This window comes from Lepidochelys kempii, chromosome 2 (assembly GCF_965140285.1).
Source record: "Lepidochelys kempii isolate rLepKem1 chromosome 2, rLepKem1.hap1, whole genome shotgun sequence".
Taxonomy (NCBI): Eukaryota; Metazoa; Chordata; order Testudines; family Cheloniidae; genus Lepidochelys; species Lepidochelys kempii.
Genome location: NC_136381.1, coordinates 268,190,412 through 268,214,502, shown reverse-complemented (window position 1 = coordinate 268,214,502; position 24,091 = coordinate 268,190,412). Strand labels below are relative to the sequence as shown.

The following is a 24,091-nucleotide window of genomic DNA, read 5'->3' as shown; positions in this document are numbered from 1 at the left end:
ACATGACGCTTCGTAGATAGTTTCAGGTGCTTATTTTTGCTCTCCGATTTGTAACTATTAGGTGAGCTATGGTTTTGGATTGAAATGTGCTACTTCTCAGATACTGTCTTGAAGACTGAAGTCTGAGACAAAAGAACTGCCTTTCCAGATGAGACCAGTTCTCCATCCCCGTCCAGGGGTCCATCTCCGACAGCAACCAGTACCAGCTCCTTCAGGGGAACAACAATTTCCATAGTGGAAGCTTCTTCTTAATCCCAGGCAGTTCGTGACAAGCTTATCCACTGGCACCTTGATCGTTGATTGAGGCCTGTAGGCTCAATCAGAATATAAATAATAAATTGGGGAGGAGGGAGAATAAATTCCCTGAAACAAGAGAGTGTTTAGATCCCTTATATCTTGTTATCCTAACAAGGGTAACTGTGACTGTTCTCATTATCTGTATAAGCATTGAATCATGCTTCTGGAACCCTACTGAGAAACTGGCATTGACAATATCTTGTAGCAGAGAGTTCCACGGGCTCATTATGTGTTGTGTAAAATAGGATTTATTTTTATCAGGTTTAAATTAGTTGCCTTTCAATTTCACTTGATAGCCTCTTGCTCTTCTTTATAAGACAGGGAAAACACGAGCACCCAATTACCTTCCATGCCATTTAACTCAAATACCAAAAACAGATGGGGAAAAAGAGCACTATTAAATATTTACCATTTTCACTCTTTAGATAAGTGCTGACACAACTCCCAATCTACACGTCTAGCTCTTCCAAAAAGACCCCTACAAAAACAGGGAAGACTAAACTTGATGTCAAGCAGGAAAAAGAAATGTTCTTTGGAAACTAACAAAAATCTTTCAGGTCTTTTGTATACATCACCATAAAGAAATGTAAGAGGGTGCACACCTAATTCTTCTGTCCCCTTTGCAATTCACCTCTAGGAATGCTGTGTTTTTACTATAGCCCTCCAAAGAGGCTCATCTGGTTTTTGTAGTCACCACACCCAACCCTCACCACAATGGACAATTATTTTTTGAATCAATAGGTTTTATGTCCATTTCACTTTTGTTACAATTTTTTTTATTAGAATAAATGTCAGATGGACAATGTTACAGGACAGATTTGTCATCCAGGTTACAAGACAAAAGAGGTACAGAAGAAAGGCAGACAAGAGCTTTGCATATCCATTTCAAGACAATTAGGATGCAGACTATATACAGGCCACCCAGTAACACCACCTCATATGGTACAAAAAGCGAAACCAGAATGGTACCCAGCACTAGTAGAGGGGAAGTAAGTAACCTGGTGTTATTGAACCACCAGTGTGAGTGGAAGGGGTGAGGGGGGTATCAGAAGCAATATACACTTACATAAGAAAACCTGTGCCATTTCTGTACCACCACAAACCTGGAATTTCCATGCTCAGAGTATTTATGAAACTACTCCCAAACCATAGCATCATCGGGAGAATCGTTGACGCTACCCAAGTTCAGCTTCTCAGTGTTCATAACAGCCCATTATTCCCTGCAAACCATTCATGGTGGGGAAGGATCATCAGCCATTCCCACCAGTGAGCGATGACAGAGTTTAGCTGCCATTATACATGTGAGAACATAAGTCCCGAAAAAAACCCACACAGAGAGACGAATTTTTATTGTTTAGGGGTTTTTTCCTTGCGAGGACAGGACAGGACAGGACAGGCGCAGCCCTAATGTTAAGATTATCGTCTGAACCTTGGACCAAAAGAAACCTATATTGGAGGAGAGCCAGCAAAGAAGGGCTTCTGCGCTGCAGGACAGCGACACCTTCCCACTAGGAGGGCAGGTATTAGGACACAAATCTTGCAGGAACAGCTGATGAGATTTCAGCCCCATTGAATCTAACCTAAACCCTAGCCCTCACTCTGCTCACCGGGATCCAGACATGCTTCCCCACCAGCCCTAGCCCAGCTCACACTGAACTGTGGGGCAAGCTTGTGAACATTCTGTCTGATGCTTTTAGAAGTCATTTCGACAGCAAGGTGGCGCATACAAATAGCACTGCACAGACCTAGACTCGGACACTGCCCCAGGGAGTGTACCAGCTAAGTAGGACAAGACACGGCATAGGAAAACAGATCAGGTGTGGGGATTATTGACTAGCAGGAGGAGGAAGGAGCAGGGGTTGCTCGGAGAGGAGAAATGGCTCTGTGCAGATGAGAACAGGGAGACCACTCCAGGGGTGTGGGGGGAGCATGATCCTGAGAAGGGGAGGAGTCGGGCAGACCTAGGAAGAAGGATCTGGACTCAGCACTCCCAGGTTTTTACCAGGAAGGTGCCAGGTATTTGCCGAACCACAGCAGTTAACCCTTTCACGCATGCAGATTCCTTCAGGCTCTGGAGAGCTAGAGCGCAGGTTTTACACCACTTGCCCTTCAGCAGATCCTGCCTCTCCCGCAGCGTCGAGTGAGCAAAGAGGGAGTCTGCCGCAAGCACTGCAATCTCGCACACTTTAGTCAGCTGGTGCGGAGTAGAGATCAGACGCTCTTCACAGGTTTGTCCAGGGAGCCTGTGGGAGGATGAGATGCCGGGGCCCAATAGGGTCATTTACAATTGGACAGGAACAGCCGCACCCCACACACACTCCAGCCCTGAGGCCTACCAAGCGCAGGGATGAACTGGTCTGGACATAACATGCTAGCTACAACCTAGTCACCCATCCCACTCCTTGGTGTTTTCCCGGTCTCCAGTCTTCGCCCTGGGGAAGCCTGCTCTGACTGGTCTGCCCTCTGCTGATCCTGTGGTGGCATCGTACCTGGGAAGACAGCCCTGCACTTTGCACACTGGCAGGGCGTCCCAGTCTCATGGCTCTGCAGACGCTTGTGGAAGCTGGCCCTGACCTTGTAGCTCTTCTTGCAGACAGTGCATTGGAACAGCCTCTCCCCAGAGCACGCTCACTGGCCATTGGGCAGACGCTGCTTCTGAGCGGACCTCAGCACACTGGCCGGCCCTCCCTCTGGCCTGGAGCTGCTGGCCCGCACAGAGCTCGGCGTGGCAGCTACAGTCCTTGCCACGCTCCACGCAGTCCTGGGGATGCTCCTTCCTATGCCCCCACTGGTATCTGAGGACACTCCCCTTCAGCTGGAAGCTCTTCCCGCACACTACACACTGGAACGGCCTCTCCTCCACGCGGACTTGTTGGTGATTCAGAAGGAGCCACTTCCGGCTGTAGGTCTGCTCACAGCCGGTGTGTTTATACGGCCTCTCCCCAGCGTGGCTCGCATAGTGTCGGATGAACTCCAAATGGCACCAGAAGCTCCTGGCACACTCAGTGCACTGATAAGGTATCTCTCTGGAACAGCTCCTGTGCTGTTTCCCAAAGCTCACTTTCAGCCGGAAGCTCTTCCCACCCTTCGTACACGTGATATATGGCCTCCCTCCCGCGTGGCTTGCCTGATGGACGAGGAGAGGGTTGGTGCCACCCAAATCTCTTCCACTTGAAGTCGGCTCCCCCAAGACAGTGCCTGCCAGGCTCCTTGGCGGCGTTAGGGAGCCGCACTGACCCTCCCAAGCTGTTGTAGCAACCAGACTCTGGGAAACACTTTCCCCTGAACTTCCAAAGAGCATGTCACGCGGCTCCAAGTCTTCAGGATCTTCTTCATGTTCCTGCACCTCCGTTTTAATCACAATCACCTCATCTGCAGCAATAGAGAGAGAATCAGCGACATCACTCCCTTTGCCTGTGTGAGCGAGAGAAAGAAGCCTCTGCTGATTCAGCCATTCAGTGACTCAATGCAGAAAAAACTAAACCTGTCGGCTTATTGAACGTGGCCGATAAAGTAGACAAGGGTGACAGTTTTCAAAAGAGCCTAGGTGGCTTAGGAAACTTAGTCCCATTTTGAAAAGTTACTAGAGACTTTTGAAACTGGGATTTAGGCACTTTTGAAAACTTTACCCAAGATAAATAATGAGTGCACGCACACATGATCTAGGGCCCGATTTGAAAAATCAGCAGAGCAGCCCCCTTCCTGCTCAACACTTCTGAAAATCAGACCATTAGCCTCTAAACTGAGAGAGGAGATTTCTGCCCTGAAAACCTGTCTGTAAACGAGAAGCTTCACATCTTTGGGTGGAGCTCTGGGAAAAGGGTGTATTTAAGTACCGGAGTATGAGGGTCAGCGCTGAGTCCAGAAGGTCTAGACAACTGGAGAGCAAAAACTATCTAGTTAAGGTTATAATTCTATTCCCATTATAATCCTATTTTCAGAAACTCAGTCTTCAAAAGTTACCCTTTTGCCCCGAAACTTTTCATATATGGTCTGAAACCAAAGGAGATTTCCTTCCCCAAATTTGAGTGACATTTGTCTGGACATTCATAGAAAAATGTAATTAACCTTCTCAGTTTTGTAATTTTGCTGCTGATATTGGCGCTTAATAGTATCTTAAACTTGTGGGGTCAAATTCTCAGCTGGGGTAAATCGTCATTCCTCCATTGACCTTGATGGCGCTCCACCAATTTACAAATTTCACATGTGGCTAGTCCTTAGTGAGGAATAACTGCTTAGTAAATGGGGGGAAGGGTATTTTAAACAGTAAAGTCATAACGCATAAAAAGTGTTTTTTGTGAATGTGCTGTAAAAATCAGGGATTTGGAGCAATCAAATTTTTGAATTGCTCCGCTCCAGCTCCACTCCGGCACCAACAGTGACTGCTCCAGCTCCGCTCCAGCTTGGCTCCGACCTCTGACTCAAATTCATATTTAACTAAATAAAAAAGTGCATTCTGTCATTTTGAAAAAACATTTTTATTCAGACTTTTAAAACCATTTAAATGTCATCAACAATGATACAAACTAGAATCATTCATAATTCATTCTGTAAAAAATTATTGCAGCAATCAAGTCATCTTTCACACCCTGACGCAAACCATTTAAAATTAACTTTAAAGCCGAAAACAGTCGCTCTACACCAGATTGAGTTGTTGGCATGCTCGAAGCAATTGTAAAGTCAGAAGGAACAACTGCGATCATCTCGTCTGACTGCCTATATTCCACTACAGGATTTCCCTGAATTAACTTCTGTTTCACAAACAGCAGCTCTTTTAGAAAAACATCCAATCTTGATTTAAAAATTGTCAGTGATGGAGAATTCACTACAACACTTGATAAATTGTTCCAATGGCTAATCACCCTCACTGTTAAAAATTAGTGTCTTACTTCTTGTCTGAATTTGTCTAGCTTCAATTTCCAGCCACTGGATCGTGTTACACGTTTGGCTGCTATAATCATAGGACCACAGGGTCAGAGGGGACCGCAAGGATCATCTAGTCTAACCCCCTGCCAAGATTCAGGATTTGTTGTGTTTAAACCACCCAAGACAGATGGCTCTCCAGCCTCCTATTGAAAAGCTCCAGTGAAGAAGCTTCCACAACCTCCCCAGGTGTCTGTTCCTTTGTCCTACTGTTCTTACACTGAGGCAGTTCTTCCTGAGATTTCATCTATCTGCTCTGCTGCAGTTTTAACCAGGGATTTGGAGCAATCACATTTTTGAATTGCTCCGCTCCGGCACCAATAGTGACTGCTCCAGCTCCGCTCCGACTCCGCTCCGCGACTCAGATTAATTTTTAACTAAATAAAAAAGTGCATTCTGTCATTTTGATAAAACATTTTTATTCAGACTTTTAAAACCATTTAATTATCAACGATACAAACTAGAATCATTCATAATTCATTCTGTAAAAAATTATTGCAGCAATCAAGTCGTCTTTCACACCCTGATGCAAACCATTTAAAATTAACTTTAAAGCCGAAAACAGTCGCTCTACACCAGCTTGAGTTGTTGGCATGCTCGAAGCAATTCTACAGGCAGCCTGAATGCGGTGTGGGTAGCTGTGAATGGCCTCAAAAACACACTTAACTTTCAGCCTCCCAATAGACTCCATCGCCTCACAATCTTCCCGAAAGTTTCTCTCAAATAACGCTTCGTTACAATTATGAATTGCAGAAACTCGCCGGCGTCTTTCTTGTTTATCCAATTCCTTTTCGAAGGCGTCCTCTTCTGAAGAATTGGTGCTTGAATTATCTCCATTTCCCTGTGATGGTTGAAGACGTCTCAGGGATGGACGCTCAAACAAGTTCAGAGTGGATACGGAAGTTTGAGAACAGCCTGCTATTTCTGAAGGATGTGAACTTTCCGAAAACGCAAATTCGATGGTTGAGGACTCCTTCTGTTGTGTTTTGTTTTCTTCAACCTCTTTCGCCGAGTTCAAATGTAGCAATAGATTTTGTTTTTCGAGTCGTCGAGCAATATCAAGGAGCCCTTCCTTTGCCTTTGGTATTTCCCTTGAGGTAAGAAGAATCCGATACCGTGGGTCAACATAAACTCCAGCAAGGAAATGAATATTGTCAAAAAGCTTCTCTTCGTGTTTCTGCATGGAGGATAGAATTCCTTCTGCAATTTGTCCACCATTTTCTTGCAAGAATTTTGACAGTTTTCGCCATTCCTTCATTAAAACTCCCGGGGTTACATCGACAGCTTGAAGATTCACGGTTGTTTGGTTTGGTTTTGCCAAGAGGTCTCGCAGGTTCTTCACTTCTTCCCATTCAGCTTTTGTTAACTTGAGTTCTCTTGTTCCAGCAGCAGCCGCCACTTGTTCACAGTAAGATTGAAAAACGAGAAGCTGATCAATCATCGCAAATGTTGAACCCCAGTGAGTCACCGTATCCAATGATTGAGTTACCCCATGTAGATCAAGCAGAACACTTTGAATACTTGGGGTTCGTAGTTTGACAACGACTTGTCGAATTTTTGCCAGAAATTTCTTTGCATGTTCTTTGTTCAGTCCATCCCAGATTGCCAACTGAAGAGTGTGAATACCACACCTCATCAGTTGGACTTTTGAGTCATCCTCATGAAGCCATGTTGGAAGTATGAGGCTGGGGTCATTAACCCATTGCGCAGCAGCATCCATGTTGAGTTCGATTTCATCCATTCCTTTAGTGCCTTCATCAGGCAAAACAGCTTCAGTTCTGTCCACATCTGTGTTCTCAGAGGTGGAAATGGTTTCATTGTCCTCGCTGAAATTTTTGACGGCACACGTCATGTTTGCTGCATTGTCAACGCAGATGCTCAGCACTTGCATTTCACTGATCCCAAATTTTTCTAAAATAGCTTTTACTTGACTTTTCACGTACGAAGAATTGTGACGCCCTTCAGTGTCGATTATGTCCAAGGTTTTTACCACAGCTTTATCTTTTCCTTCTTCATAGTACTGAGCACTGATTGCAAGGAAATGTCTGTTTCCACGAGTTGCCGCATCCATTTTCAGGTAGCACAATTTTTGCTCCAAAGCTTTCTTGAGCTCTTGGCGACCAGACTCAGCTGTGCTGACAACTAAATGACGAACCGCATCGTGCCCCGTCAAAACGCCAAGCTGCCGACCCATTTCACCTGCAATTTTTTGGAATCCTTTGTTCTTTAGCCTGAAGGTAGTGAGCGGTGTTGAACTCAAGCAAACCATTTCCATCAGCCCTTCACGGAAAGTATTGGCATCCATGGTGACTGTAACCTTTGAGGACTTCAAATATGAGTCAAGTTTTGTTTGCTCAATTTTGGGTTTCTTTTCAGATGAAGCTCCACAAAAAATCTTTTCTCCGGGAGTTTTCAAAGAGCCAGATGGACGTCGTTTAGCCGCATCAGTTTTCTGTTTTGCCTCATCTTCCTGGTCCTTTTTTGTAACCAGAGCTGCATAGTTTTCAGGATGGTTACGTTTTACATGCCGCCAAAGGTTGAAACTTTTCACGGCACTTGCTTCACTTGTCTTGAAGCTACATGGTTTGAGCTCGCCATTCACTTCCTTTTCCACCTTGCACGTTGCCGATTTCTTCTTTGCTTTTCGCAAAAGCCCAGATTTGGGGTTTTCAAATTCAAAAGTAAAGACGTCGTTGAGATCTTTTTCTGTAAATCGGCTATCAATTATGGGGGGCAGATTTGATTTTTTTGTTGAAGCCATGGCCAAATCTTCTTGTGCTGCTACCGCCTCCGAAGGTTTCTTGTTATGATCTTAGAAAAGCAATGAACAAAAGCATTACATTTTTTATAATGTACCTGCTTGGGATATCTTAACCACTTAAGGTACTTCGAATTTATTTTGGATTTTCTGGACAAAAAAATGATCGCATTTTCTTTTTACACAAAATTATTAATAAAGTATATTTTAATATTTTAACATGTTTCTTGCAGTTTTAATGAAGTAAGAAGTATTTTTAATACACATAATATACATTTTTATTTATAAATTGCAAGTTAGTTTTTCTTATGAAATTTTGCTGTAAAAATATTCAAAATATTTTACAAGTTTTTAATTAATATCTCAAAAATGCTTTAATATAGATATAGCAATGAAATGTGGTAGGTGCCGTAGCATTAGTACGTGCTATCGCTGTTCTACAACATTAACTTTTGGGAAGTAACGAGGCCACACGTTACAAGGCTGAAAATCAACTTTAAACAGGAAAGCGGATTCAAATTGCAAGCACAGTCCTTTTAGTAAAGAAAGCAAATTTTTGGAAATTTTTGCTTCATCAACCTGAATAGATTATACAAGATAGAGCAAATAACAGGTTCAATCTTGTATGATGTTTCCAGCCTGATGAAGGAAAAACATATTTCTGAAAATTTGCTCTCTTTACTAAAAGGACGGTGCTTGCAATTTGAATCTGCTTTCCCGTTAAAGTTGATTTCCAGCGTTCTATCATACAACAGCATTCAAATAACATTATTTAAACTACAGGCGTCGTGAACTGGGGGGACTACTGGGCCAATTTTATTTAATATTTTTTAAATCTTTGACTGTTTAACAGATACGACCCTGGAATATGATTTAATGCTAAAACATGCATTAAAACGGTACTCTTAATTTATTTTGTATAACTAACTGTTTCCGAGAAAACTGTTTAAAAATTTTAATCTGCTTAGATGCTTAGAATGATACAAACAATTTTACTTATTTATTTTTCAACTTTGGAACCATACATTTTAAACGTAATAATAAACAACCAAAAATTACTAACTTATTATGGAACATAATATTACTGCTCATAGCCAGGAGCAGTCAATGACAAGCCTTTCTTGAAATATGAAATAAAAATGACCAACAGCCAGTTCGGGATGCCTACGGTTTAAATAATTTTGGATAATGTAATATGATAGCACATACTAATGCTAAGACAGACATAATTTCATTACTTTATATTAAAGCATTTTTGAGATATTAATCAGAAATTAACTTTTCATCACCTCGTTGAAGGAACTGTAACTCCCTTAGGAAGAATTTTAGGACACGTGTTCACAGAAACGTTTTTCTTGAAATGACCTAAGAATTCACCCCCAAAGTTGTGTTGGACATTTTCCAACCACTCTGGATATATCACAAAAATCACTCCCAATTTATGTAAAAATGTTTACTGTATATTTATATGCTGCACACGACTTTTTCAGTAAATTTAAAATTACAAACTCCAAAAGAGCGTTGAACAGATGGCATATACAATAAGTCCGCCAGAGTGATACGGGAGCATGTACAAATGTACCGGTAACGAGAGCCAGTGTGAGAAATTAGCTTAAGTGATTAATATCTCTTGCGATATCTTAATATATCAATAAACAAAAACATTATTTTTTTTGCAATATACCTGTTTGCGATATCTTAAATGTTGCGTCTTGCGTCACACTTTTCCGTAATGGCAGCACTCAGCGCATCTCGTTGATCAACCCTTACAAAAGAAGTATCAACACATACTAATCTAACTATCTAACTAATCTATGCAAGTACGTACTCGCCTAACCTTGGCACAAGGGTGGGAGCAGTCTGCAGTGTTGCCGGATGTCTGATAATTATCTGATTCTTTAATAAAACATATCTCTAAAAAACTTGGTAATTTTGTATCTGTACATTAAATCTTGATTTCGGCCAAAGTGAGAAGAACTGTGACATATTATGTAAAGTAGATGTTAATATCAATTGTTATACAATCTGAAACTTTTTGGCACCATTAGGACTTTCTTGCTGAATATCATTCATTTGGATTGAAAATGAAAAAAGAAACTGGAGCAGTGGAGCAGTCAAGATTTTCTGTGCTCCGGCTCCAGGCAAAAACCTGCAGCTCCACTGGTCCGTGCTCCAGCTCCGGGCTCCACTCCAAAGCCCTGGTAAAAATGTCTATTAAATAGTTAGTCCGTGATTCAATACAGCTGCGAAGTTTACACTGTGCCACCTTGTCCAATACTGCTGCTAGGCACTGGATATATTTACTGAGTGCTGCGAACAAATAATGCACAGCGTTGCAAAAACCCGCCAGACACATCTCAATTGCAGCACAGGTAGCTTCTCCCTCCTCCCCTATTTTTTCCTTCTTTTCTGTCTTTTTAAAAGAAAAGAAAAAAGAAATTAAATGCAAAATAAATCTTGTGTTAATGCAATGCTCGGCTCAGAGTTCTGAACGAAGAACTATGGGTAATGCAAAAGTGAAGATTCTGATCATGTTAACTCAACTACATCATGCGACTGTCAAGCTTAGGAAACATTTCTCTTGTAATCATTGCATTTGGACAGTGTCAAGATTGCAAATTGTCTCCTGGATTTGAGGAAAAGAGGATTTCCAGCTATTTCACACCCTATCAAAGTTGTTACAATCCATCTCACCTGCGCAGAGCTCTGTATGGATTTGCCTTTCCTCCGAGACCTGCATATCCTGCACACCTGGCTCTTCCTCGACGTCCCTCCCGCAGGAAGCGTAGCGTGCAGAAGCTTGGCACCCTGTTCACGACAGACAGAGGAACGCATTGCTTTTCTGATCTCCACAAACACTATACAAGGCAATGTCAACTGATCGTAACCCAGTGCTGTTTTTGGGCTGGAGGAGACACACATTCTGATTGGCTACAAACATTTCACTGAGGATCCACAGGAAATAAATGCAGAAGGGTTCAGAGCCAGGAGAACTTGAGATTGGTGGAAATCCAAAGGTGATAGCTGCGTCCATAAAGGGGCAGGTGGTACCGATAGGCCCGGGCCTAGAATGGAGCTGTACAGAACAGCATTGCCCCAGGCTTTGCTTCAGGAGAGCTCCCTGGGAGTAGAGTCTGCACCAGCCCTTCGGCGGGAGCAGTGTGCACTCCTCCCTGTGGCTAGCCAGCCCTGCTGGTAGTGTGGAAGTGGTGGGGGAGAGGGGGTAAGGACCTATGTTGTCTCCTTTTGGGGGTACAGCTCACTCGGGACTAGTAGGGAGCAACCTCAGCACTAAGGACTGCAACTGCCAGGATAGGAGAAGGCTCCTTGCACTATAATCTCTTGCTCATCTGTACGGGGACCAGCCAGAGCCTCGACCAAAAGTTTTACTGGATTTCACTCACTGGGCAGCTTAGCGCATCACTCACCAGCGAAGGGGTCTGTAGAGAGCGCTCCTTCCCCAAAGCGTTCCTGATCCTCGGCACAGGACTGTTCCTCTAGTTTAATCCACGATAAAACGTCACAGCCAAAGACTGTATAATTGGTTCATGGAAAGAGGTAATAATAGATGCTGTGTTTTATTCTTATATCTCACTGACTCATTCTGACGAAGCATCTGATGCGATTTTAATGTGAACACACAAGGGCTAAACTAGAAATTACATCATGATTGTCCATCCCTTTCTATTAAGTGCTGACATGGGCAGAGATTAGTCACCAAGACAGTTTCACAGAGAAGGGGAGACTTTGGAAAGTGTTCTCATATCTCTTGACTATGTAACAAGTGCTTTAGTGCAGTGATGGATGCTGTAGAAATATAAATAATTATGGTAGAAAATGTTCCAAGGGCCTAGCTCCTACAGCAATGGACACACTAGGAATACCCAAGGTGGACGGAAAATTATACAATCTGTAGAAGCCAGCAAAGGTTTTGTTGGAAGGCTAGTTTCTCCTTCTTTAAGTTCAGCTGATATCCGGAGAACGCTGACACAGGTAAGTCCAAAGGTGGCCATTTGGTATAACCACACGTGCAACATTACAGAGCTTTAGGTCATTGTTAAAAATCACTTATATAGTGCTGCAGACTCTAGACAGCGCATCAAACCACGCTGAAGTATCCAGATTCATAGTTTTTTAATGCCAGAAGGGACCATTATATTTTGTTTCACCTGCATAATGCAGGCCAAAGAAAATCACCCAATAATTTCTGCATCAAGCCCTAACTTTGGTTTGAACTACACACTGGCAAAAGAGAAGGCATAGCCATCTTGGGGATATAAAAAACAAATTTATTTGAGCTTAAGCTTTCGTGAGCTACAGCTCACTTCATCGGATGCATCCGATGAAGTGAGCTGTAGCTCACGAAAGCTCATGCTCAAATAAATTGGTTAGTCTCTAAGGTGCCACAAGTCCTCCTTTTCTTTTTGCGAATACAGACTAACACGGCTGCTACTCTGAGAAAAGACAATATGTAGGTATATACAAGCACATGATAAATGGCACAGGTACAGAGAAGGAGATCGCAGAATACGTATGGCTTGATGCGATCAGTACAGAGTGGGAGTATTACTAAATTAGAAAGTACTGTACAGGTATAGATAAGGAGAGGTTGAATTGGGTCAGTTTGTAGTGGCTACAACAGCCTGCCCACATTTCCTGGTTGCTGTTATCTTGTGCTAAGCTTTCATTTAAAGAACAAACAAACAAATAAAAATTCTGGTGCTTATGGTTGCCTGCCGACTGAATTTAATCAACCCAATTATATCTGCTTGAGTGTGCAAACAGCTTGAAACACCTCAGAAAGATACACACTGCTCCTATTCAGGCTGATGTGGTGTTGCCTCTGGAGCCTACCGATGGCAACTTGAACTCCCAACATTTTAAACTTTCACTGCTGATCGAAGCTCACAAGACAAAAAAGAGGAAGTATCCCATAATGAACTGAGTCATCCATTGTGGAGTCACAGAACGGCAAAGCTTGGACTGGAAATGGGTCTTGGGAAGAATCCCACCACCTTTTTCATCTCCAATCACACAGTGCAAAGGGATATAAGGAGATGGATATTTGGAGGTAAATATTTCCACCCATTCTCCTGCATTTTGACAGAAGATCAATAACTTTCCTTCCACCAAACATGTTAAATGTAGAGTGGTCAGCGCATGCATGCTGTTAGGCAGTGGTAGAAAGCTGGCACTAGATACGGGATACTGTAAATTGAGGTAAATCAATTACTCCTTCACCATTACCTTCATTTTGCTGTCAATCAATGTGTCTATTTCAGAGGCATTTATTTTACCCTACTGATATGAATGTCTCTCACTTTTTCCTCTTCACTAACTCACAACTCCAAGCGCAGTTTGAGAACAGCTGTTCAGCAGGCAACCAAGGGATTGATTTGGTCTGACTCTGGGTGTTCCAACAGCTTTAATTTCTTTTAGTTGCTGAGGCCCAAAGGTGAGTCACTGTCAACTTGCAATAGCAGGCAACCAACCAAAAATATGTAAGTCGAAAAGTGTGGTTTATCTTGTTATTGTTGCATTCCGTTAGTGTCTGGCTTGGACAGAGGCAGATTGCCAGCTTTTTACTTCACTCATCCCTGTGTAGAGGGACAGCACAAGCCCAACGGGACTTATGTGATGTCCAGCCTTTGTGCAGGTGTCCTGTCTGAAGAGGTGAATTTTACCCTTTGGAATGGTTTCAATCCATTACTGACCTGTGCTGGGGTCTGCAGGGACACCTCTTTCCTTAGCATTGCCCTGTTCCCCAACACACGGCTCTGCGCCTTGTTCGGTCTGGCACCGCTGGCCAGGTGCAGCAACGGGAGAGTCTGCTCACGGGGGGGCGAAGGGAAAGAAGAGAGAATTCCATTATGTTTATCTAATATCTTTTTAGCTGCTGGCAACACATTAAAAATGTCTGAAAAGCTAGAACCACGAGGTTCACAAGAACTTTGGTTCTTGCTTTGTCCTTCCCATGCCCTTTCTAAATTGTTTTAATCCATTACTCACTGACGCACGGCTCAATAGAGATTTTCCTTTCTTCAGTGTCCTGCAGATCCCCGATATACGGCTCCTCCCCTCGCTCTATCCGGGACAGGATGTCAGGTTTAGAAACAGCATAGTCTGTTCATGGGAGATGATATTAGGTGGGATACAGTAGGATGTTTTATTCAGATCAGTTACACAGGGATTATAAGGATCCTTTCAACTGTGATATTCATTAGCTTTTTTTTTTTAAATCACATTTATAACAAATCAGTTTCAATGAAAAGTAGAACCTGGTTTACTTAAACATTGTCTAGTGAGGGGCCAATCCTGCAGGTGCTTACTACCAAACACAGGACTTATTGCTGGTAGTAGGCCCATTAACTTCCCCAGTCATCACTGTTATTACCTGCAATATAGTAGCACCTAGAGGCTCCAAACAAGATCAGGACCCCATTGTCTCTATTGCCCAAACGTTGGTTCTTTTCACTCCCCATGTTATGGATAATGAGGCTGGGATGAATAGCCTGGATTCATCATACAAACTGCTGACATTGCTCCAGAGAGGCCCGATTCTGGGGAAGCTCTTGGAGGCTCTTTCACTGGGGGAGGTTAATTCTGTGTTCTCCTTTGGGAATGACTGAATGGCTGGTCATTTCAAGGTTTGACACCAGAGCCTGAGTTGGACTGTGGAATGGTGTTTACTGTGGGAGATGTGAAGAGATCATTGAACACCCTCCTCCTCCGTTCCTAGCAGCGGCTATGAGTTAGACTCTAATTTGGTCCAAACGTTCTTTATACCACACAGTCATTTGAATAAGGGGGAAAAGGTCCCTATATGGAAGGTTAGTATCACTTTAGATAAGCTATTAGCAGCAGGAGAGTGGGGTGGGAGGAGGTATTTTTTCATGCTTTGTGTGTATATAAAAAGATCTTCTACACTTTCCACAGTATGCATCCGATGAAGTGAGCTGTAGCTCACGAAAGCTTATGCTCAAATAAATTGGTTCGTCTCTAAGGTGCCACAAGTACTCCTTTTCTTTTTGCGAATACAGACTAACACGGCTGCTACTCTGAAACCTATATGGAAGGGTTATTGTAGGTCAATTTAGCATATTACTCAAGAACAGAGCAACTCCACAGGGATTGACGCATGCTCATTGCATCACAGCTACGCTGTTGAGGATGGAGGACACCAGAATGCCAAAGCAGCTGTGGAATGGAAAACTGGAAGCAGGTAACTATACAGGAGGCAGCCAGAAGAAACGCTTCAAGGACACACTGCAGCATAATCAGAAGCAATGCAACATTGCAGCTGGGAGCTGTCACAATAGACAGATCGCGCTGGCAAGCAGTCAGGGATGGGGTTACTCAGATCTTGATCCTGAGGCGCTGAGTCATACACAGCAGCAGATTCAGCGGGCACGGAACATAATCCCTTCCTCAACACTGAGCTACATATGCCCTCGATGCAGAAAGGACCAACACTCTCACATCGGCCTTTTCGGCCCCAACGTAACACTGTCATCAGCCTCATCTGCGGTCACCAAGGGCAACAACAATTCCTCAAGAACGGTGAATTTTAATTAGCTATTCTGTCGCTGCCTACACAAAATCAGCCATGTGGGGGGGAAACCCACAATGCCAGTTAAAACACTGTTCCTTCTCCCATGCAGACGGGACCACCAGTGCTAACTATTTTATGCTTCCCCGGGATCTGCAGGAGGAAGTGCACCTGCTTGGGGTTTATATTACCCTGGACTTGACTCTTCAGTTGTTTCTCTTTGGATACATTTTTCATCAACAGCTGACATGGAAACTAGCAACTTTCTGTATCTAGATTGAATTTGAAACGTAGATCCCACTGTGCTTCTAGTATGGGATAAGAGGAGGTGGTGGCCTTAAGCCCAATAGTGTATATTTTGGTATTTCTTCCACAGAAGGATGTGAGGAACTTGAGCTATCATAAACATCTGGAAGACTAATGGCATTGTCCCAGCACAAATCAAAGGAACTGTGAGCAGGAGGAAACCCAGTCCATGAAAGATCTCACCACTTCTAATAAAGGAATGAAAACTGATCCTTACCCAGTGAGATCAGGGTCTCATAATTCCCCTTTATGGTGTTCTTGTAAAGTTCCTTCTGCCATTCATTCAAGCTCTTCCATTCCTGCTCATTGAAATAGACGGAGATGTCATCAAATGTCACCGGTACCTGAAATTACAAGGGGGGAGTCACTCACCACCTTCTAATTCTGTCACACAGACCTTTTTATGTTAACTCTAAGAATGTTTTAAAGTTAATTTAATTTGAGTTTAGCCAGAATCAAGATACCATGATATTCAGCTCGTATAAATCAGCAATACTCAATTGTCTTCAAAGCAGCTATGCCTAGTTAGGCTAGCTGAGGATCTGGCCCCATACAGGGGTCAGAGTTTGCAGCTTGACATTATTATTATTTAATGTGACAGGGGTCCGTGATGGAATGCCTGTCTGCAGAGAACGTCTGAGCCCATAACCACCCATCCACTCCCATGCAGGATAATGGGAGTTTAATCAAGTAAAAATGATTCACTTTGCAATCTGCAGTTTAAGCATCTTTGATTTCCCAGTGAGAAGGGTCTAACTAACACTGACTGAACAGCTCCAAGGAACCATAATCAGCTGACAGGCACAGTAAATGCCAGCCAATAAGGTGCATTAACTTGGCACAATATGAATGGATTGTTTTCACGGTGTTGGAATTTCGTAACATTAAGTCTGAGTAACACTGACATTAACCGGTCTCGGCAGTTCCCATTTGCGTCCCTCTCTTCATGGGTCCGTCTATACAGTTCTCTCCCAGGTGCAGCACAGTTTCTGCAGGCGCACCAGAAAGCAGACGGGACAGCGTACCAGAGAGAGGCACAGCAGGGTTCATTGCAAGTGGGTTTCACACACAAAAGAAAAGTTTGAGTGGGGAAAGTCCAACCTCTTTCCGGCTGTTAGGCTAATGCGAATCGCTCAGTTGGTATCTGAGATGAGAGGGTAACATTTTGAAATGCACAGGCACAGTGGGCTTTGCCTATGAGAGGTGCAGAGTGTTGCAGAGGAAGGCTCTAAAATGGCAAAGAGGCAGCAGGGAAAGTCGAAAACTGAAAAGGGCTGGTAAGAGCAGACAGGAAGGATAGTCCAGTGGTTACAGCGCTCAGCGGGGTTCAATTCCTGTTCTTCCACGAATATCCTGTGGAACCTTGGGCAAATCTCAGTCTCTCTGTGCCTCAGATGTACACCTGGGGATTATAGCCCTGCCCTACCTCACAGGGGTGTCTTCTCTGACTATGAACTTTGGGCTTCTATCCTTTCCTTAATCCGGAGAGGTTTTTCAAGATGTTAGATTTGTTCTTCCATTCCCTCCCCTTTCCCCCAACTGCTCCCATCAGCACGAGAAGGGAGTGGGGTGAAAGTCATCTAACTAGTTCTGATCAGCACAGGGGTTGGCTCAAAAAACCCTCTGCCACCCCATCAAATCTGAGCACTTTTAGAGCAGCAAAGACAAGGAAAGAACAAGCCTGTGAAAAAAATCCCTCGTGTATCTGGTAATAGAAGGGACTTACTTAATAAACCTTTTAACATGGTACAGCCCCTTCCACATGAAGCACTAAAAATGCTTTACGAATACTGGTGGCTTAAGCCTCACGTACCCCTGTGAGGAAGGTAAATATCATCCCCATCTTAAAGATGAGGCTCAGAGAAGTTAAGAGGCATGTCCAAGATCACACAGGAAGTTTGTGGCAGAGCTGGGAAATGAATCATAGAATTATAGCGGGTTAGGACTGGAAGGGACCTCAGTAGGTCATCTAGTCCAGTCCCTTGCACTCAAGGCAGGGCTAGATAACAATTAGACTCAGACTTCGATTCCCAGACCTCTGCATTAACTACAAGACCATCCTTTCTACTCTATGCTGACTTCTGCCTCCTTAGTGCTCGTTGAGATGTGCTGTGACAATGCTTATTTTCCTAGCTTATTGCTTTGACCACATCACCCCCCTCTCTGCATCCCTCCACTGCCCATCATATCAACAAGAAATGTCTCCTTGTCTGTATCCCCCATTCCATCTCATCCAACACTTCTATCGTAGATTCCTTGGGAAAGGGACTGTCTTTTTGTTCTGTGTCTGTACAGCTCCTGCCACAGTAGGGTCCTGGTCCGTGACGGGGACTCTTAGGCATTACCACCACACAGATAAAACTAGTTACCTTGGGCACCTCCCCGTTAGTGCCTGGGGGGAGCCTCAGGATCCAGAAGTTCCTGTTCTTCAGCAGGTTCTCCATGTTCTCCAGCCTCCTCTGCAGCAGCCCATACTCCTGGATCAGAGTTCCCAGCACGGCCCACTTACTCTCCAGCTGGTTCCCAAACTCCACCACAGTTCTCTCACAACCTATTAGCTTTTTTTCAGCCATCCACATTCTCCCTTCCAGACCCAGCAACCGCGTGGCATAAGAATCTAATTTCCTCTCAACAGCTTGGACTGTGGCTAGTACAGTCTGAAGGGAAGCCTCTGCACTTGGAAGTGGTGTTTCTTGTACAGACGTTTGCTCCGGGAGGACCGGTGGCTGCAAGGCGGCAAGGGGCTGCGGTTCCACCTCCCATTCATCAGCCTGTTTCAAGGACAGAAAATGAAAACAGAGTTGAAGTCACGTTCCCTATCGGCAAAGTTAGCTACAAAGAAACAGGACAAGCAGCCGCTCACATGCAACAGGCCGCCCAGACTGTTCAAGGTTGCATCTTTATCATCACCGGCTCACATTCCAGAAGTGATGGTTAAAAAGCTGCTGACATTTTCATTATAATCCTCATTTATAAGGGTCAATGGGAATGGTATTGAACTGAAATGTCCCATGCATCTCGGGTTTTGTCCTAATTTGTTTGAGGAAAACTGCAATATAAGGCAAGAGCTTTTCTAATCACGTTCATTTACAAACAAAAGTCAATCACTACAACAATCTTATGAGAAGAGAATTAATGAGCCTGGCATGAGGTCTCCTTGCCACAGGGCCCCAGAGACTCCCAGGGGATGAGCTAGACGGGGAATTCCCTGCGCGAAGAGACATCCTTGCACTAGCTCTAGAGAAGTGTAGTGTCAGCTGTGAGTGGCAGGAAGCACTAGCCGTTCTGAGGACACACTGCCCAAGTCCAGCGGCACACGCTCGGGGCGGCTCGCCTCCCCCACTGCTTGCACCACGGCAACTGTGCTCTATTTTTAGCATGTTAACTCAATCGGAGCTAGTGCAAATATGCCTCCTTAAAATGGGAATCAAACAACCAACTCCAAGTGTTGACATATCCTGGGTCTCTCGTTCTCTCTTATGGCCCATCTGCGCGCCAACATTTATCCCATCAGGAGATGGTGTTATATTCCAGCAGTGACCAGACAGGATAGGAACAAACTAACTGTACAAAATCGGTGCTCCAGTCTGTACAAACTTAAATTTCACAACACCCCAGGTAGGTAGGTAGATAGGTATTCTTATCCCCAGCATTCAGGTGCAGAAACCATTTTAGAAATGTTAAGCAACTTGCACCAGGGCAAAGAGTAAATGTGTCTGGACCAACATTTGAATCCACGTCCCTTTCTTCTCCTCATGTCCTTGTCATGAACTTGATGTTTTTCCAGAACTGTCCCCAAATAATATCTAATGCCCTAGATCACCATGCTTCCTAGGCAAATCATTTCACTGTGTCCTAGCTTTCCTCTCAGTAAATTAAGATCTCCTCAGTCATCAAATTTACTTGGCTTCCTAAATAAAGTATGATTATTGCTGTTTTTACAGATGGGAAAACTGAGACCTGCTGGGGATAAGAAACTTGCCTCAAGAGCACTGTGGTCCAGCAGTTTAAATACAGGCCTGAGCATCAGGAGAGCTAGGTCTGTGAGAACATGAACCTCCATTGATCACCTCCCCAGCTAGACAGAAGACTGCAGTGAACCAGGCTTATAAAGCACTAGAGAAGCGTGAAGCATTATTAAGGCCAGTCAGTAGCAGACATGAAAACAGAGTTCAGGGGTCACAGGCCCATGCCCATTTCTCTGGCCCTGCAGAGATCCTCCAGGTTGAAGTTTCATTCACCTCTTTTGTCTCAACCAACTTTTCCCCCAAAAAACTGCTACATTTTTCCCAAAGGTTCCCAAAATCTAAAACCAGCTCATTCCACGTAAAGTTTGGCAACAAATATTCACCCAGTTCTAATCCCAATACTTTGCATCTCTGCAGCACCTTCCCTTGGAGGATCTCAAAGCAATTTACAAACACAGACATATTAAGACTCATAACCACCCCAGGGAGGCATGAAGTATTATTCCCCATGTAGAGACAGAGAAACTGAGGTTAAGTGGCCTGTCCAAAAATCACATAGCAAGTCAGTACAGAAGTGGGAACAGAACTCATGACTCCTGGCACTCAATCCTTTGCTTCAGCCAAGGAACTGTTCTTCCTCTCAATATAAACACATAGTGTTATTCATCAACCAACATTTAGGTACCTCTTCGATGATTTTTTTCCGGAAGGCTCCTCTTCCTTTTGGTTGCGATAGGGACTGTGGGTTCCCGTTCATGCTCGGGCAGACGTTCAGAGTCGGAACCGCTGTTTTGGTTAGAAGCAACCGCTTTCCAAATTCTAATTTTTTTTGCGTCACGCTTGAAATGTCAAAGCACTCGTCTGTGAAGTGCGCAGAGCAGATCAGCGAGCGGTCGTGTCCCCCTCTCCAGTCTGCTCTCTTCATCCGAACAAATCTGTCCCAAAGGCTCCTAACATGAGGGTCTTTTGGAAATTTGAACAAGGATACACCATCTTGGGTGGTGTTGGAACACCTGGCCACTACGCAGCGAGCTGGCATGGTTTGTAACGTAAAATGTTACTACGTTACAATGTCACTAGCAGGCAAGTTCTAGAGATTCCTCCAGCTGATCTGTTAGAAACCTTTGAAGGCTCTTTCCTAAGTAGCTCTGGGAGTTGGTTGCATCCCTGGTCTCCCAGTACAGTTCTGACACTGTAGCTGTTCGGTGTAATGCTCAGAATCCCAACAAGCGAGAACACTCCCTTCGTCAAACTCCTTGGCTTTTTATTTGAATGACACCTAAAAAGCAGAGAGAAAACCCTCTCATGCACATAACTATAATGATGTTGTGTAGCCACACCAGGTGCATGTAAAAATTCAGTTACTTATTTTAAATAAAAAATTATGCAATGTTTTACGAGCCTGGTTTTGAAAAGTTAGGTGTGGAACTGCACATACAAAATAAGTGCACAATTACATACACACCGTCCAGGTAACTGCGCATGCATATGCCTGGTTGTGGTCATTTCCATTCCTTTCCCAGACCGGAAGAAGAGCTCTGGCTGGCTCAAAAGCTTGTCTCGCTCACCAACAGAAGTTGGTCCAATAAAAGATATTACTGGACCCCCCCTTGTCTCGCTAATATCCTGGGACCAACAAGGCTACAACTACACTGTACACAACCTTGGCAGTTATGCGGTTTGTGCACACAATCATGACAACTGCATGTGAAACTCGCACATCTAAAATTTTTCGACATTGGGCCCAACCTGTTCAAACTTCTGTGCTCCTCCCCTACCAATGTTCATCCCTGCACATCAAAGCACTTTAAGAACAATTGATGCATTTTCAAAATCCTTATGTGAGAAATAAGAATCTGTTACCACTCCCATTGTACAGCTTCTGTGTGCCAGGCTGTCAGGGATGAAAGGACCAGTGCTTCATTTGTGCCAGGGCTTGCCAGAGCTGAGCCCTGGCACCTCTAGGCTTAGGCGTTCATAGTCCCAGCACCTCTGGCTTCGCCACATCAGTTATGAAAGTCCAAAAAAATTGATTAAGCTCCAGCACCTATTTGCTTGAGCCCCAGCTCAGCTTTCATTACAAATTAAGCACTGGAAATAACTCACCCAAGTCAGTAGCAAACTCCGAAATAGAATCCAGGCTGCTTGACATTAGGTAACCCTCTGACGCTGCAATGAGCCTCCTGTGTAAAGCGATGCTGGTGCCCTGTTAACACCCTCTGCAGCCAAGCACCTGCAGCCGCCAGGCCCTGACTACCACCCTCCAGGATGCAGCTCAGCAGGCACAAGCTCCAAAGGCCACCTGAGGCAGGCGAGCGGAGGCGCTAAGAACCAGCCCCAGCCCAGGAATCAAGGCATTTCCTTGCTAGCCTTCCCCCTGCCCGGCTAGGGCAGTGCTAGGCCCCCTCTCGCTAGCGCTGGGAAGCGGGGCGCTAAGAGCTGCGCCCAGCGGCAGGGCAGGGCGCCCAGAGAGCAGATGTGAGAAATCGGGACGGGGGTGGGCGGTAATAGGTGCCTATATAAGAAAAAGCCCCAAACATCAGATGTCCCGATTTTACAGGGCCAGTCCTGGTCACCCTAGGGCAGGGTGCCCCCGACCCTACGCCCCCCGGGCTGGAGGTCAGGGCGGACCCCCGGGAAAGGCAGCTCTCCCCCGCTGCACCGCTCTGCGCCTGCATTCGGAGCCGCGGGGCAACGTGTAAACGCCCAGCCCCAGGGGACTCCAGCCAGGCCCTGCGGGGAGCGGGTCGCTGGGCACACGTGCCCCGGCTCTGCAAGGGGCCCGCGGGCCAGGCACCGGGGCTACGTACCGCAGCGCCCCTGCTCCGGGCCCTTACCTGGGCAGCGGCCCGCTCGGCCATGGCCCCCCCGGGCGGGGCCGCTCCCGCTGCGGGCTGGGCAGAGTCCCGGCGCCGCCTCGCCACGGGCCGGCCCCGCTGCCGGGCGGAGCAGAGCGAGCGCGGCCCGCAGGGAGGGAGGGAGGGAGCCGCGGCCTGGCTGCCGGGGCCGGGAGCGGCGGGGCGGGGCCGGCGGGGAGCGGGGCGGCAGCGGCCCCTGGCGGGGGAAGCTCGGCATCGGCCGCGGCCGCCGCTTTGATGCCCTGGAACTGTTGTTAGCGGTTGTAACACGCGTGTCCACACGTCTTCAAGCCGGGGACCGGGGGCCACCTCAGGGGGCAAAGCCGTGACAGCGTGGGCGGGTCTTTAACTGAGGGACGCCGGTCGCCCTCCGTGCAGGGGAGAGTTTTAGCACCTCTGGGTGCCAGAATAAAGGGGCCACCGCCCCCCTTCCCTGTGCCGGCCTCTATCAGCCTGAACTCACCTCAGACAGAAAAGGAGGCCTTGTGGCACCTTAGAGACTAACCAATTTATTTGAGCATGAGCTTTCGTGAGCTACAGCTCACTTCATCTGATGCATACCGTGGAAACTGCAGCAGACTTTATATACACACAGAGAATATGAAACAATACCTCCTCCCACCCCACTGTCCTGCTGGTAATAGCTTATCTAAAGTGACCATCAGGTGGGCCATTTCCAGCACAAATCCAGGTTCTCTCACCCCCCTCCCAAAAACCACACACACAAACTCACTCTCCTGCTGGTAATAGCTCATCCAAACTGACCACTCTCCAAGTTAAACCAGAACATGGGGGGGGGGGAAACAAGGGGAAATAGGCTACCTTGCATAATGACTTAGGCTTAAATAGAGACTGGGAGTGGCTAAGTCATTATGCAAGGTAGCCTGTTTCCTCTTGTTTTTTCCTAACCCCCCCCCAGATGTTCTGGTTTAACTTGGATTTAAACTTGAAGAGTGGTCAGTTTGGATGAGCTATTACCAGCAGGAGAGTGAGTTTGTGTGTGTATGGGGGTGGGGGGGATGTGAGAAAACCTGGATTTGTGCAGGAAATAGCCCAACTTGATTGTCATGCACATTGTGTAAAGAGTTGTCACTTTGGATGGGCTATCACCAGCAGGAGAGTGAATTTGTGTGGGGGGGTGGAGGGTGAGAAAACCTGGATTTGTGCTGGAAATGGCCCACCTGATGATCACTTTAGATAAGCTATTACCAGCAGGACAGGGGGGTGGGAGGAGGTATTGTTTCATATTCTCTGTGTATATATAAAGCCTGCTGCAGTTTCCACGATATGCATCTGAGGAAGTGAGCTGTAGCTCACGAAAGCTTATGCTCTAATAAATTGGTTAGTCTCTAAGGTGCCACAAGTACTCCTTTTCTTTTTGCGAATACAGACTAACACGGTTGTTACTCTGAAACCTGTCACCTCAGACAGG

The 24,091-nt window shown here is 45.3% G+C and overlaps 1 protein-coding gene across 9 annotated transcripts; it reads right to left on the bottom strand.

The window, feature by feature from the left end:
- Window positions 1–1,034: 1,034 nt before the first annotated feature.
- Window positions 1,035–22,795, bottom strand: LOC140905762 (zinc finger protein 746-like). 9 transcript variants are annotated; one of them, XM_078851261.1, is made up of 9 exons: window positions 21,908–22,605; window positions 20,487–21,080; window positions 18,203–18,604; window positions 16,051–16,177; window positions 13,988–14,101; window positions 13,693–13,806; window positions 11,407–11,511; window positions 10,673–10,786; window positions 1,035–3,711 (listed from the first exon to the last, which is right to left on the bottom strand). In XM_078851261.1, exons 2-9 carry the CDS (start codon window positions 20,838–20,840, stop codon window positions 2,834–2,836), a joined length of 2,208 nt encoding a protein of 735 aa, XP_078707387.1. In that variant the 5' UTR covers window positions 20,841–21,080; window positions 21,908–22,605; the 3' UTR covers window positions 1,035–2,833. The 9 variants fall into 9 exon arrangements, with proteins under 9 accessions (XP_078707387.1, XP_078707388.1, XP_073185299.1 ...); XM_078851262.1 differs by having other exon boundaries at window positions 1,035–3,669; XM_078851256.1 differs by lacking the exons at window positions 1,035–3,711; window positions 21,908–22,605 and adding exons at window positions 3,730–8,031; window positions 22,639–22,795.
- Between the last annotated feature and the right edge of the window lie 1,296 nt (window positions 22,796–24,091).

Bases quoted from the DNA above. Each gene is read 5' to 3' on its own strand.
- LOC140905762 (XM_078851256.1), bottom strand. From the start codon at position 20,840: ATGCCAGCTCGCTGCGTAGTGGCCAGGTGTTCCAACACCACCCAAGAT. The intron at 14,102-16,050 runs GTAAGGATCAGT...TCCCATGAACAG, and splicing joins TGAGACCCTGATCTCACTGG to ACTATGCTGTTTCTAAACCT. The intron at 11,512-13,692 runs GTCAGTAATGGA...CCAATTATACAG, and splicing joins CCCTGCAGACCCCAGCACAG to TCTTTGGCTGTGACGTTTTA.